A 12,989-nucleotide genomic window follows, 5' to 3' on the forward strand; every position below is an offset into this window, starting at 1 on the left:
TCCAGCAAAAGATGACTAACTTACATGCACTATGTGTCTTTTACTTGAAGCTTTGTTAGGCTCACAATAATCAACAGTGTACTTGAAAGAAAGCTACAAAATTAAAACTTACCACTGTGAAACGTCCAGCTCAAGTCGTGCTTGCGAAGGTGGTTTGGGTCGATCAGCTTGTTCTTCCAAACTTTCCTTATTGGATTCAAAGTGGTACGGCAAAAAACGACGCCATTGTTACCAGTTACAATAGTGTTTACAGCTGTTAAGGAAGCCTGAAACTCAGTTATGGTAAGGGGTGTTACATTTCTGACACACGCTCTATGCGGTTGACCAATCACAACAGACTAGGCCAGCTGACCAATCAGAGCAGACTGGGCTTTTCAGAAAGGGGGGCTTTAAAGAGACAGGAGCTAAATCAGAGCATTTGAGCCAGAGGATGAAAATAGGTTTAGCAGAAATGTACAGTATGAGAAAAATTATGTGTTTTTTGAACATTTAAAGCATGTAAACCTATTCTAGTAGAGCCTCAAAATAAAATCATGAACCTGTAAATTAGCATAATATGGGCTCTTAAAATTTCATATTAATTTACAAATTCTGTTAACTACATACAAAGATTTGAATGGTCTAGCTCCACAGTAATTAAGTGACCTTCTGACACGCTATATTCCATCACGTTCATTACAATCACAAAATTCTGGCTTGTTAATAATTCCAAGAATATCAAAATCCACAAAAAGAGGTAGATCCTTTTCATATTTGGCACCTAAACTATGTAACAGTCTCCCTAACACTGTTTGGGATGCAGACACACTCACTGAGTTTAAGTCTAGACTAAAGACTCATCTTTTTAGCCAGGCATACACCTAATTTATCCTTCAACTCACAATTAGGCTGCTTTAGTTAGGTCTGCTGGAACCAGAAACATCTATCATGATCTATAACTCTGCATAAAATTGAATGGCATCTAAGCTAATATTATTCTATTTGTTTCCATGTCTTGACTCGGGATTCATATCCTGAGGTTACCAGAGCCGGCCAGATCCAGCTCCGTTCCTGCTTGGTGTCGGACTCCACTGCTACGTGTCGCTGAGTGATGATGACAAACTACAGTCAGTGCTAGCCAGACATCACTTCAGTCTTTTGACTTCAGAGGATGAACTGATGCCAACTCCAACTGTAAGTCAGATACTTCATATGCCACTGAACCTTGGACTTAGGATGGACCCCACCGAACCTCACCTAAATGACCTGCCGGTTGAACTGCGATGCACCTCATTGATCTCTGCCTGCATCACCTTTGTCTATTGATGGACTACACTCTTAAAATGGAATACACAGACTATCATTTAATTGCCAACAAAACCCTTCATCAGCTAACTAATAAAGGACAATGCATCTATATGAACTTCTGCAGTTAATCCAGTTTGCAGTTTTATGCATGATTTCCTGTAAAGCTGCTTTGAAACGATGTGTGTTGTGAAAAGTGCTATACAAATAAAAATGACTGACTAGACCTCAGTGAAAGACAAACCAGTATCCCTACACAAACTCCTTCTCAGCAATGCAAGAGTTTGGTCATCAAAGAGGCCAGGATCCAATAGTCCCAGTTCCAACAGTTCCTCAATGGGACTTTGTTTGCTTGTCCAGCGTCAGTCTCAGTATCCAGCTCCTATGGCTTTTGATGGGCCAGGCTGTATTGATCCGTCCCCAGCCCCAGAGGACATGAATAATGAATGTGCCCATTGTCATACCAAACAGATCAGGTTTCACTTGAAAAAGAGGCAACACTTGTAATTAGCCAGAAGTTTTGAGCTGAGCCACATGCAAAGCCAAGAATTCATTTTGAGAGAAAGCTTTTTCATTGCTGGAACATTAAAGGAATAGTTCACTCAAAAATGAAAATTCTATCCTCATTTACTCACCTTATATCATTCCAAAATTGTAAGACTTTCTTCCACGGAACACAAGAGGAGAATTTTTTAAAAATGTTGATGCTGCTTTTTTCTCTCCATATAATTACAGACTACAGCTGTCTAGCAAGATTTTCAAGACAAGATTTTCAGTGAATTACCACTTAGCTTTGTGCGAGGAGCAGACTGAATTTATATTTTATAGCTTCGGAAAACATGGAATAAAAAGTGCACCAGTCATGTAGCCTAGTTTTATGGTGCTTTATTGTTCTTTTTGAAGTTTGATAACCTCTGGTCACCATCCACTTTTATTGTATGGATGAGAGCAGCTCAGGCATTTAGCTAAAAAATGATATTACATTATATTATATATCATATTATATTACATTTAATGGTGAATCGATTAAAAAAATGTAAACTAATTAATCGCACATTTTTCTGTGATCAATCACGAATAAATTATGGTAGATGATACAATACGACAAACATTAAAAAGATAATCATAAATATATTTACTTCATACTTTGTCTCAAAGAACTTGCAAGAAATTGGTTAGTCATCATTTATTTTAATATGTACATTAGAATTGTTTTTTTTTTTTTTTTTGCAGATGGAGTTAATTAGACACATTTTTACAAGTATACATGCCATAAAATCAGTGGACATGCTATAATTACAATTTGGGCAAAATCTTATGGCGTTTTCCAGTTAATTTTTTTATAAATAGGATCAAATGGACATACTCAATTCATATCAAACTTTATTGGCAAGAGAAACTAAAGGTGTACATTGCCAATGCATTATTAGACACTATACATACAGATATAAAACATATTGAATGCTGAAGTTTAAAATCTCAAAACTATTAATTTCTCTGGCTCTTGTTCAGTGTCTTCAAGTATACCTAGCTGCAGCTTGCTGGGTATCGCGTAGATGCTGGGTCTCTCTCAGGTGGTTTCATTTTTGAAATGGGTTCAGATCAAAGTCAGTGAGCAGCTTGCCGTATCCCTCGCCTGCTTACGGGTGAAATCTTCATTCTCCATACAGCAAATATGCTGACGTGTTTATTACGGGCGTGGCATGTGTCACACAATGAATAAGCCCATTGCACAATAGTGCCTGGAACTATTCCTCGGGACACCTTTCTCCTATCGCGTGAAGTTTCAGGAAGTAAAAAAAAAAAAACGTTAAAAAACGTTAATTGCGGAAAACAAATTTGTGCATTAACAAAAAATATTTATAGCAGAAATTAACGCGTTAAATTTCCCAGCCCTAATTATATTATATTATGCAATATTAAAATATTGCTGTCCAAAATTCTTCACTTTCACATGTTATTTTAAGGCTCTCCGATTATACCCATAAGCCCTTATTTCACATGAAAAATCTTTTGAGATTCTGTATTTCTTCATTCTATCATATCCTAGAGAAAGCAGCGTGACACAGGGCTCCTCTGTGTCACTGCGTGTCATTAACACAGCGAGTATGAACCCACAACTACAAATAGCATTTGCCATTACACAATCGTTAAATTACAGTGAAACTGGAGCACTTTGCATTCACTAAAATTCTCATTTATATTTTCTCAGGAATTTGGCATGAACCTCCGCAGACGGCGCATGCAACACAGCACTTCAAGTTCGGTTCAGAAGCAGTTCATCTTCATGCACTCTTCAGGAGCTGCACTCAGTTGTTTCAAAGTGCGGCTTCAGCTTATTTTTACATAGTGTGAGCAGGAACAGATTAATGGGTTCAAGCAAACATCTGCCATCGCTATCTTCCATGGGGAAAGCAAAGCCTCATGGATCCCTGCAGTCCAGTCAAATGTATCTGTGTACAAAAATCTGGAACATCACTATTTGTGTTTGCTGGCATGCCTCACTACTACTATTACTCTTACTTACCCAATACCCAGGGTTAGGGATTTGAACAAACCCCTAAGCATTAAACTTTGGCGTGAAACTTCTCGTACTCGTGCTGTGTGAGGTACAGACATGAATGATACCTCAAATCACGTGGCTTGTTGAGGAAAGGTCTGCTATTTCTTTTCAAGGTCATTAGATGTAAGTTTTTTGCCTGGCGAATGATTAAGTTATCAAAAGAAATTTGAAGGAGGTATCTGACCATTATCAAGGGATCAGAATATTATAGTCAGCTTGGGGTGGGCATTTTTTTTTTTACTTGGGCCAGTAAGCAACTACCTAAAAACCACCTTGAAAAAATCCTAGCAACTGCATAGCAAAGTCTTGGCAATCACCCACAACAGCCTAGCATCTTGGCAATGATTTCTGCATGGGCAAACACCACTCACAATAATTACAAAAAGATCCACAAAAATAGGTATAATTACAGTATACAGCAAATATGTTTTTGTTACAATTACTAAGCAGTTATGTACATAAACAGTCATAAGATTATGGTGTGACCCAAAATTGTATTTAAATTTTGCCATTTCACATATTTATATTGTTGGTTGTGTCAATGTCGCTTTGCTCACTCGGGTCACAAACACCTTGTTTTCAAGGTTAAATTCTGTACATGCGCATCATAACACAGAGCAGACAAGCAGGCTGATGTCTAGATGCCAGTTAAAACCTTAAGCGATATGCTCATGTGATAGAAAACTATGCCAAGGGAAGCCATCAATGTGGAGCATACTGACATGTAGACAGATTCTGGTGAGAGGGCTGGGCATTTGGCTAAGATCAAAAGAAATGACAGCACTTATAAACACACACACACACACTTTCACACACAACATACTCACATACACTCTCTTCAGATCTTCATTTAAAACCTAGCATTCCTTATTGACTTGCCCCCTAATAAGGTGGGTGGGGCTTTTATAACTCCACCCATCGCCCCCAATCTCCTCTACACAGCCAACATGTGCTCAGAATAGTGAATGTTTACAAATGGCTGAATATGTGTCTCAGCTCTTCTTTATAGACTCGTTTAATGACTTTAATGTTAATTACGACTAGCCCCTCCTATCATTTTCAGGTAATTTAAACCTGACTGACCTAAATCACAGCACCAAGATAAAGACTGAAACTGCAGAGCAATTTGAAAATGCATGAAGTCCGAATAAAACAGCTGTGAGCTACCAGTTGATGCAAGCATTTAAGCCACTAAGCTTTAGTAATTATTTTGCATCATATAAATGTGTCTGATGTATCAGCTGACACACCAATTACTCAAATCTGGCAAACCATAAATGACTGCAAATGTAAATGCTCTCTCCTCTCTAGTGTCAATGTGCTAAGAAGAAGAAGAGGGATTCTGTCTTGGTTTCAAAGAAGAAAAGATGAGACAGAACTGACAAGACCTTTTCAGCAGACTGGTACTGTTGGAAATATCGTGATGGTGTTTTCACAACACAGATCTGATGGATGTGAATACCAAATGTCTTGAGAACGTGGCCGTCCTGAGTAAGGAGTTTTGCAATTTGGACTACCCTAATACTTTCAAATACAGAAGAGTTATGATATAAAGGGATAGTTCACCCAAAAATGAAAAAAACTGTCATCACTTACCATTTACTTACTCTTTTTTTTTTTAATGGAAATTCACTGTCATTGCTTGGAAAAGATGCAATGAAAGTAAGTGAATGGACACCTGAATAAATGATAAGCTCCTAATATAATGATTTTCAGCTTAAATAAATGGGTAATGGGATGAAACAGTAGCGGTCGGGTTTAGTCTGGCAACTGATCTAAGCAATCCTTCTTGAATATGTTATCCACAAACTTTAACATCTTTAAAAATGAATAAGAGACTTTACCATGGCTCTTTAGTTTGCACTTGGGACAACACTGCAATGTGCAAATGAATCAAATTTCATCTAAAAATTTCATCTATAACCAAAAAACATCTACAGTAGCAGCACAATTGTTTTCAGTAGCCTAGTTTCTTTTTTTCTGTCATTAGACTTTTCTTTAATCCATAAGCCTACAAAGGAGTCTGCTTAAACAGGCTAGGTCAATCAGTCCGTATAAATTGCAATCTGTGCCTTTCCTAAATTTATTTAAAATAGTATCAACTTAGTACAGTTGTCTGCAAATAGTAATGCTTTTCTTGAATTCTTTTTTTTTTCACCCAATTTGGAATGCCCAATGCACTTTTTAAGTCCTTGTGGTCGCATAGTAATTCGCCTCAATCTGGGTGGGAGACCATCAACCCGCGCATCTTATCACGTGGCTTGTTGAGCGTGTTGCCACGGAGACATAGCACGTGTGGAGGCTTCACACTATCTACCACCGCATCCATGCTCAACTCACCACACGCCCCACCGAGAACGAACCACATTATAGTGACCACGAGGAGGTTACCCCATGTGACTCTACCCTCACTAGCAATCAGGCCAATTTGGTTGCTTAGGAGACCTGGCTGGAGTCACTCAGCACGCCCTGGGATTCGAACTAGCGAACTAGCTAACTCCAGGGGTGTTAGCCAGCGTCTTTTACCACTGAGCTACCCAGGCTTAAACTAATCATCCAAGTCACTGACATGGACTAGGGTAAATCTATGACCATTACACACAAAGTTGCATACAAGCAAGAAAAATCGTTGACAAGCAAATGAGAATCTGACCTTTTTAAATTTCACTTAAAAGTAAAGATGAATTGCAAATACTGTTTTGAAGAGCCAAAATCTTTTGAGGAGTTTCAAAGTCTAAGAGATGCCACCAGCTTTGTAAAATAACACAACACATTAATGACAGTTTTTCTATTTTTCACATAAAAGAAGAGCTTTTGATCTGAGGATTGGAGATGATATGAGGTTATAAATAGGGTTGCCAACTTTCTACCAGCCAAATATGGGACATTACAGCTCTAAATATGGGACTTTTTTTTAACGGTTAAAGAGGTCCACCTAGAGCTTGTTTAAATAGGATAACAACTGAAAAACAGAGCAGATGGATGCAAAAACGTGTTCAGTGTGAACAGCTCCTATATGCATAAAATGAAAACCGCTTTAGGCTAATACAACTACCAGGAATAACCAAATTTCTATCAGTCTTCACCCTACTTTTTGGCAAAAGAAAGAAACTGCAATCAATGGAGAAAGACAATATTTTTCTTTCAAGCATTTTCTTCCTTGTTCCATTTTTAAAGCTCATTTAACCGGCTTTCCATTTGAAGTTGGTGTCATCAGTTTGTAGAAAGTATATGACTAATGTGTTAGAAATAATATATTTCACAAAAAAATGTATTTGGTCTTTATAGCAACCATGCATTATAATGGATTTTTATTGGAGGCAAAACACTTAACATAAGAAGTGTGTATTTCTCCTTGGATTACAGTGTCGTTGTTTTGGCAGCAAATAGTGTTTATCACAAGAAAAATGCAAGCCTGACCTGTTCTGCACTTTTGTACTAAATGTGCAGCAGTTTATCTCACCATCATTTAGCTGAGTCTCTCTCTCGAAATGCAATGTAATGTCATGTCCTGAATAGGTGTTTTGGAATCAAAATGGTATGAAACAATTATCATGCACTCAAATGCTTTATTAACCAAATTCTCCTGCTTCTGAGAGAAAACGCGACAGAAAACGTGCTGATTGTCTTTGATCTTCCCACACAACCCACGCGAAAGGTGTGTTTCAGGTCCATTTCCCTCAGTTTGTGAAACACTCTTCGCAGTTTGGGTGTGATACTAAAATACAGGACAAATGAAGTCCCGTATGGATTTCACATGGAATGCAATTTTGTTCCCTGTTGAAGCTCATGTACCCCACCCACGGACCTGACTTCACTTTGCTTAAATGAGTTCACATTCACTATATAGTGTGCTGTATAAAACTGTTAATACTGTTAACAATATTAACCTTTTTTTGACTAGACTATATAGTAAATATGAACTAATTTAAAAAATATGGGACGATTCTATATTATACAGGACGGTTGGCAACCCTAGTTATAATGATGTAAGCTCCTAGTGGACACATCTGGAAATCTCATAGGCCTTAAATAGTTTGCTTGCATTTTGTAAACAATGATGGAAAATAACAATAGTGGTTCTCAACTGGTGAGTCACAACCTAAAATTGGGTCGCAGGTCTGTTCTGATAGGGTCACAGATAGCAGGGGAGAAAATGCTAAATGCCAACAATGAATTTCAACTTACCAAATAACCGTGCATAGGATAACACAATAAATGGGCTTATACGATTTTGAAAGGGAGGAGAAAATGCATCCCGTATGTTTTTTTGTTGACATCAAAGGATGCGAGTCCAATCAAACAGAAAACCATGAACAAAACGACAGGTTCACTTGCAACAAGGATAAACATAATTTGGCCCGACAACGTCTTTTGTGCTCTTTATTTCTGTTTGCAGAGTGCATGAAACCATCAACATTTACAAAAAAAAAACAAGTCTGGTGAGGTCCTTCAACAGTTGTTCATTAATAAATTATTAATAAATGACCATTAATAAAGATATTAATACATTTCAGTGTTTGATTTTATCAGCTTTTTTGTTTACTTTTGTACAATAAAAAACCTGTGTTGGGTCACCGTTGAAAATTCTGGGTCCTGAAGCATGGGTGGCGCTAGGGGTAGGCTACCGGGGCTTCAAGATGAAGTATGCAATTTCTGCACAACTAGCACCACCAAACAGAATTGCAAATATCAACTTTGTTTTCAAAACAGTTTTCTGAATACGTCCCCCGTCTGTTGTTTGTCAAACAAAGAGATAGTCCCACCCCCAACTCACGCCACTGGTTGAGGAACGTTGTTGGGGCGGGTCTAAGCAGGTTGCTCAAAACAAACAGAGAACTTTTCAAAGCGCCATAGAAAGACAGTGCTTACAGTTTTCGAGAAAAATAACCAATGAATGAATGGCTTACTTATAGCTGTCTCTGCTTATTAAGCTGGGATAGGAGAAAGTATTTTACACAGAAAAAGTTACATACTTCAGTTTTAAGCCCCGAATGTTTTCAGTAAAGCCCTGAATGCTTTTATCACACTGTGGTCATGTCAAAAGTACCAATTCAGTACTCAATTCAGTACTCAATTCAGTACTCAATTCAGTACCCACGCACTGTCTTGTTGGGCGGCTGCTTTACAGCACTCATGCAAATGTGTACGGATCCAAGAAGAGACTCGTGACTTGCGACTGCAGTTGTATCAATAGAGTCTGAATGGTGAGATATTAAAACTGTGTTAAATTGGTCCATCCGGATGCAGTAAGTACCAAATATTTAAATATATATCCCTGAAAACAATAAATAACATATACGTACAAATGTGCTCGATGAATTTGCAAACGTTAAGTCATGAACTAGGACCTATTTTTTTAGGGCAGATTTGTTTTTCTTTTTTTTTTCTTTTATTAAGACAAGATGCCAAGAACCTCGCAAACTTTGGCAAATCTAGCAATTTGTTTTTCTCATAGGCACCTGTTTTAGCCTATTTGCAGCCTGCTGTCTTCTAAACCAGTGGTTCTCAACCTTTTTGACTCCAAGGCCCCCCACTGTCCAAGACAATATTTGAAGGCCCCTTCGCCCGAAACTAGATGTGTCTGAATAAAATAATTAATCATAGATCATTTTTGATTCTAGAAGTTTCAGAAAGAGTCTGTTTATAATTTGTAGGCATACATCTTAAAGTATAATTTTGTTTTTTAGCATTTTAATTAAGTAGGATTATTTTAATTATTTTAAATGAATTTTAAGTCATCATGAGGCCCCCTTGGAAGTGTGCTGAAGCCCCCTAGTGGGTCCCGGCCCCCTGGTTGAGAACCACTGTTCTAAACGAACTTAAAACGCCCAGCGAATCCTTGAACTATGGAAAGCCGAAAGTGACAAAAACAGTGTCTTTTTTTAAATCACATTTTAAAGTACATGGTGTTAAAAGCATGCAACTTTTTTATCTTTTGACATTTAAAGATTGACTTTATACAGTACTGTGCAAAAGTTTTAGGCTCTTGTGAAAAATGTTGCATAGTGAGGATGTCTTAAAAATTTATGAAATAAATAGTTTTCATTTATCAATTAACATCATACAAAGTCCAGTAAACATAAAAAAGCGAAATCAATATTTGGTGTGACCACCTTTGCATTTAAAACAGCACCAATTCTCCAAGGTACACCTGGACACAGTTTTTCTTGGTTGTTGGCAGATAGGATATTTCAAGCTTCTTGGAGAACTCACCACAGTTCTTCTATCTATTTAGTCTGTCTCAATTGCTTCTGTCTCTTTATGTAATCACAGACTGACTCGATATTCAGTGGGGGGCTTTGTGGGGGCCATGACATCTGTTGCAGGGCTCCCTGTTCTTCTATTCTAATCTATTCTATTTGCAAAAGTAATGTTTGGGAGTCTAACATTTATATTCCCTATTGACACACTAAAGCTGAAGATATAAATAACCATCTTAAGACAAATGCTTATGTGAAGCATTTTATGTGCCTAAAACTTTTGCACAGTACTGTAAATGACACCTCACATATGTAACTTTTAAACTTTTTTATAGTGTATTATCTTTCGATATTTCATCAAAGGATGGTCCCATACTTATCCACAGAGGTCTGGGCTAAGCTCTGAATATCAGCTGACCCTATAAATGCCTCTGTCCTGAAGCAAGCAAGACCTGGTTGTAAGCTGCTAAAATTTAATGCACAAAAACTGTTTTGAATTAATCTGTATGTGAGAAAGAACCCTATTTTTAACACTCTGCGTAACAACGGTTTCTCAAATCAAATTGACAAAAGGTCAATTACTGTCATCCAGCCAACAGTCCCATCCATTTACGGGCTGCAAGCTGATTCCCTTCCCAAATGAAGCAGACCATGACGTCACTTACCTGCAGCAGGTGAATCAGCGATCACCATGGAGACGTACATCATCATCAACCCGGCCAACAGCACGCGGAAGGTGACCCGGCGTCGTCCCTCCATCACTAGTCCCTCCATTTAGAGAAACTCATGTTTTATCCGAGGAGACACAATCCACACCTTTGACTAGTATTTGCACTGCAGTAGATGGAAAACAGGTACACTGTTATTATATAGGTCAGATTTTAGTCCCATTATAGAGGACGACACTACTTTCACACTCTCATTTCCCCGTTAAACGATTAAATCATACATTAAACAAATAACATCTCGCATAAAACTCTAAAATGTGAATTAAAACAATAGCTGTACATTTTCACCACGAAATGTTTTGACATGCTGACTGGCGCTGACTGAGTGACACTACAAGCGCTCGTGCAGAGCGCGACTGCACAGTTCCTTTGTTTCATACGTGCATGTCGCACGAGCTCAGTCTTTATGAGCTAAATTAAATGCCGTTTGCCTAATGCGTTTTAAAGGACAAAACGTCCACATCCATGTTCATAACATCGGGTATCAGTGCAAAGGGTTTGTGAACTTGCTCACGGGTGCTAATGCCCCAGTTACGCCGGTGTGTTGCACGCGGATTGGGTTTCTAGTCGGGATTTCCAGTGCTTGATAACTTCAATGATCTACCGTGATGATTATGAGCGAATGGTTAGTAATCTTGAGATTTTTGTGTGTTATTAGGGCTAACTTTTATGATGTAGTAGATTGCTGAAAAATAACGGTATCTTTTTGGCAAATTATTGCAATCAGTCACTGTCCATAAAACATGGTTGGTTGATGATGCATTTAACACGAGGACCCATCTCGACTACGTATGCAACTTAACACGCGTCTAGTATATATTGAACAACTTTAACTCGGATCTATATCAGTTTATTTAGAAGCAAAGACATACTTTTAGCACATGCACAACCTAGAAAAGCACGTCCTTACCTTCAAAACCGACTGTTACAGCGGTCCGAAGTCAATAGCGTCCGTATTTAATTCCAGATCAGGATTCAACCTTCTGTTTTCCATGATTGCATGACACAACGAGTTATTTTTCATAAGTGTCTGGATCGCGTCTGAGCATCACTCACTTTCTCAGATGTAACCGCTCTGTTCTTTTCGGGTTTGCACTAAATCCTCCCCTTGCCACACAGCAGGACTAGATTGAGTCTCTTGCACAGGCTCTGTGGCCATTGGCTCCCCGCGCCGTCCTTCAGTAATCTGGGTTAGGTTGACACCTCCAGCGGCGTCTGTGGTTTCACGGCAACGCGGATAGTTACCGGATCTTGTGGGAGAATATTGCATTGGGTTAACAGTGCGTTACACCGGCGAGAAGTGCTGCACGTGTTATATGTTGACATTATCTGTCCATGTTACTTCTATATCTATGTGTATTGTTGAAACGAACGAGCTCACCCCAGATTACCAGTTTCACATCTCTGACCCTCGTGCGATTGTGTTTGATTGTAGGTTTGACCAATTATCAAGTTTGAAACATTTATGGACATTTTATCTATGTATGTATTTATTTTACATTTACTTTATTCTACATAACCGACGAGATTGTACTGGAGTTTATTGGATCTTTTCTTTCTTATGTCACATCGCTCTCTAGTGGCCATCGAGGGCAACATCAACACTCGCATGACGACATATAGAATGACGTAATGCTTTCTTGAGACGATTGACATGAATGTCTAAATTTGAATTATTTATTTATTTATTATTATAAGAAAACATTTTTTTTTACCCTCATGTTCTGATAAGGCTGTTTTTATGTTTGGGGTCCCAGATTGTAAAAATATTTATAGTATAATTTTTTAAATAATCTTTTATTTTCCCATCAAGTTCTTTTAATATGTTTGTTCCTCAACTAATCAAATCCCAGTAGTCAGATATTAGCCTTCTGTTTTACCACAAAATATGCATGCACTTTTCAGATATGAGACTGGTATTCATTCTAGTAACATTATTTCAGTTTGAGGTCGATGGATAATTTTAGAATGTTTTTTTGATTGTTAGTTCATTGTGATGAAATTGACCCCAGAAAAAAACACTCTGTAGAAAAATACAACAATAAATGGAACAAAATAAACAGCTGGAAGGAGTGAATCTCTACAGAGTATGCACCAGTCAAAGAATCTTAACATGTGAAAATGCATATCATTTATTAATGTTTTATAGCTGTTGTCATATCTATCTATCTATCTATCTATCTATCTATCTATATACTGCATATAGCCTAT

At 37.9% G+C, this 12,989-nt stretch overlaps 2 protein-coding genes and 1 long non-coding RNA gene across 5 annotated transcripts in view; 1 reads left to right on the forward strand and 2 right to left on the reverse strand.

Moving 5' to 3' along the window:
* LOC127417278 (UPF0606 protein KIAA1549-like) overlaps positions 1-11,848 on the reverse strand; it is a 93,910-nt gene extending 82,062 nt beyond the window's left edge. For both annotated transcript variants that reach the window (XM_051657179.1, XM_051657178.1), the window contains exons 1-2: positions 11,689-11,848; positions 10,716-10,884 (exon numbers count right to left, since the gene is read on the reverse strand). In XM_051657179.1, the coding sequence (XP_051513139.1) occupies positions 10,716-10,824 (109 nt within the window). In that variant the 5' untranslated portion in view covers positions 10,825-10,884; positions 11,689-11,848. The remainder of the gene's footprint in view (positions 1-10,715; positions 10,885-11,688) is intronic.
* LOC127417294 (uncharacterized) overlaps positions 1-12,989 on the forward strand; it is a 511,839-nt gene that overhangs the window by 224,468 nt on the left and 274,382 nt on the right. The window lies entirely within an intron of this gene.
* LOC127417291 (protein FAM107B-like) overlaps positions 1-12,989 on the reverse strand; it is a 212,003-nt gene that overhangs the window by 140,024 nt on the left and 58,990 nt on the right. The gene's annotated exons all lie outside the window — the stretch shown is intronic.

Source organism: Myxocyprinus asiaticus, chromosome 26 (genome assembly GCF_019703515.2).
Source record: "Myxocyprinus asiaticus isolate MX2 ecotype Aquarium Trade chromosome 26, UBuf_Myxa_2, whole genome shotgun sequence".
Classification (NCBI taxonomy): domain Eukaryota; kingdom Metazoa; phylum Chordata; class Actinopteri; order Cypriniformes; family Catostomidae; genus Myxocyprinus; species Myxocyprinus asiaticus.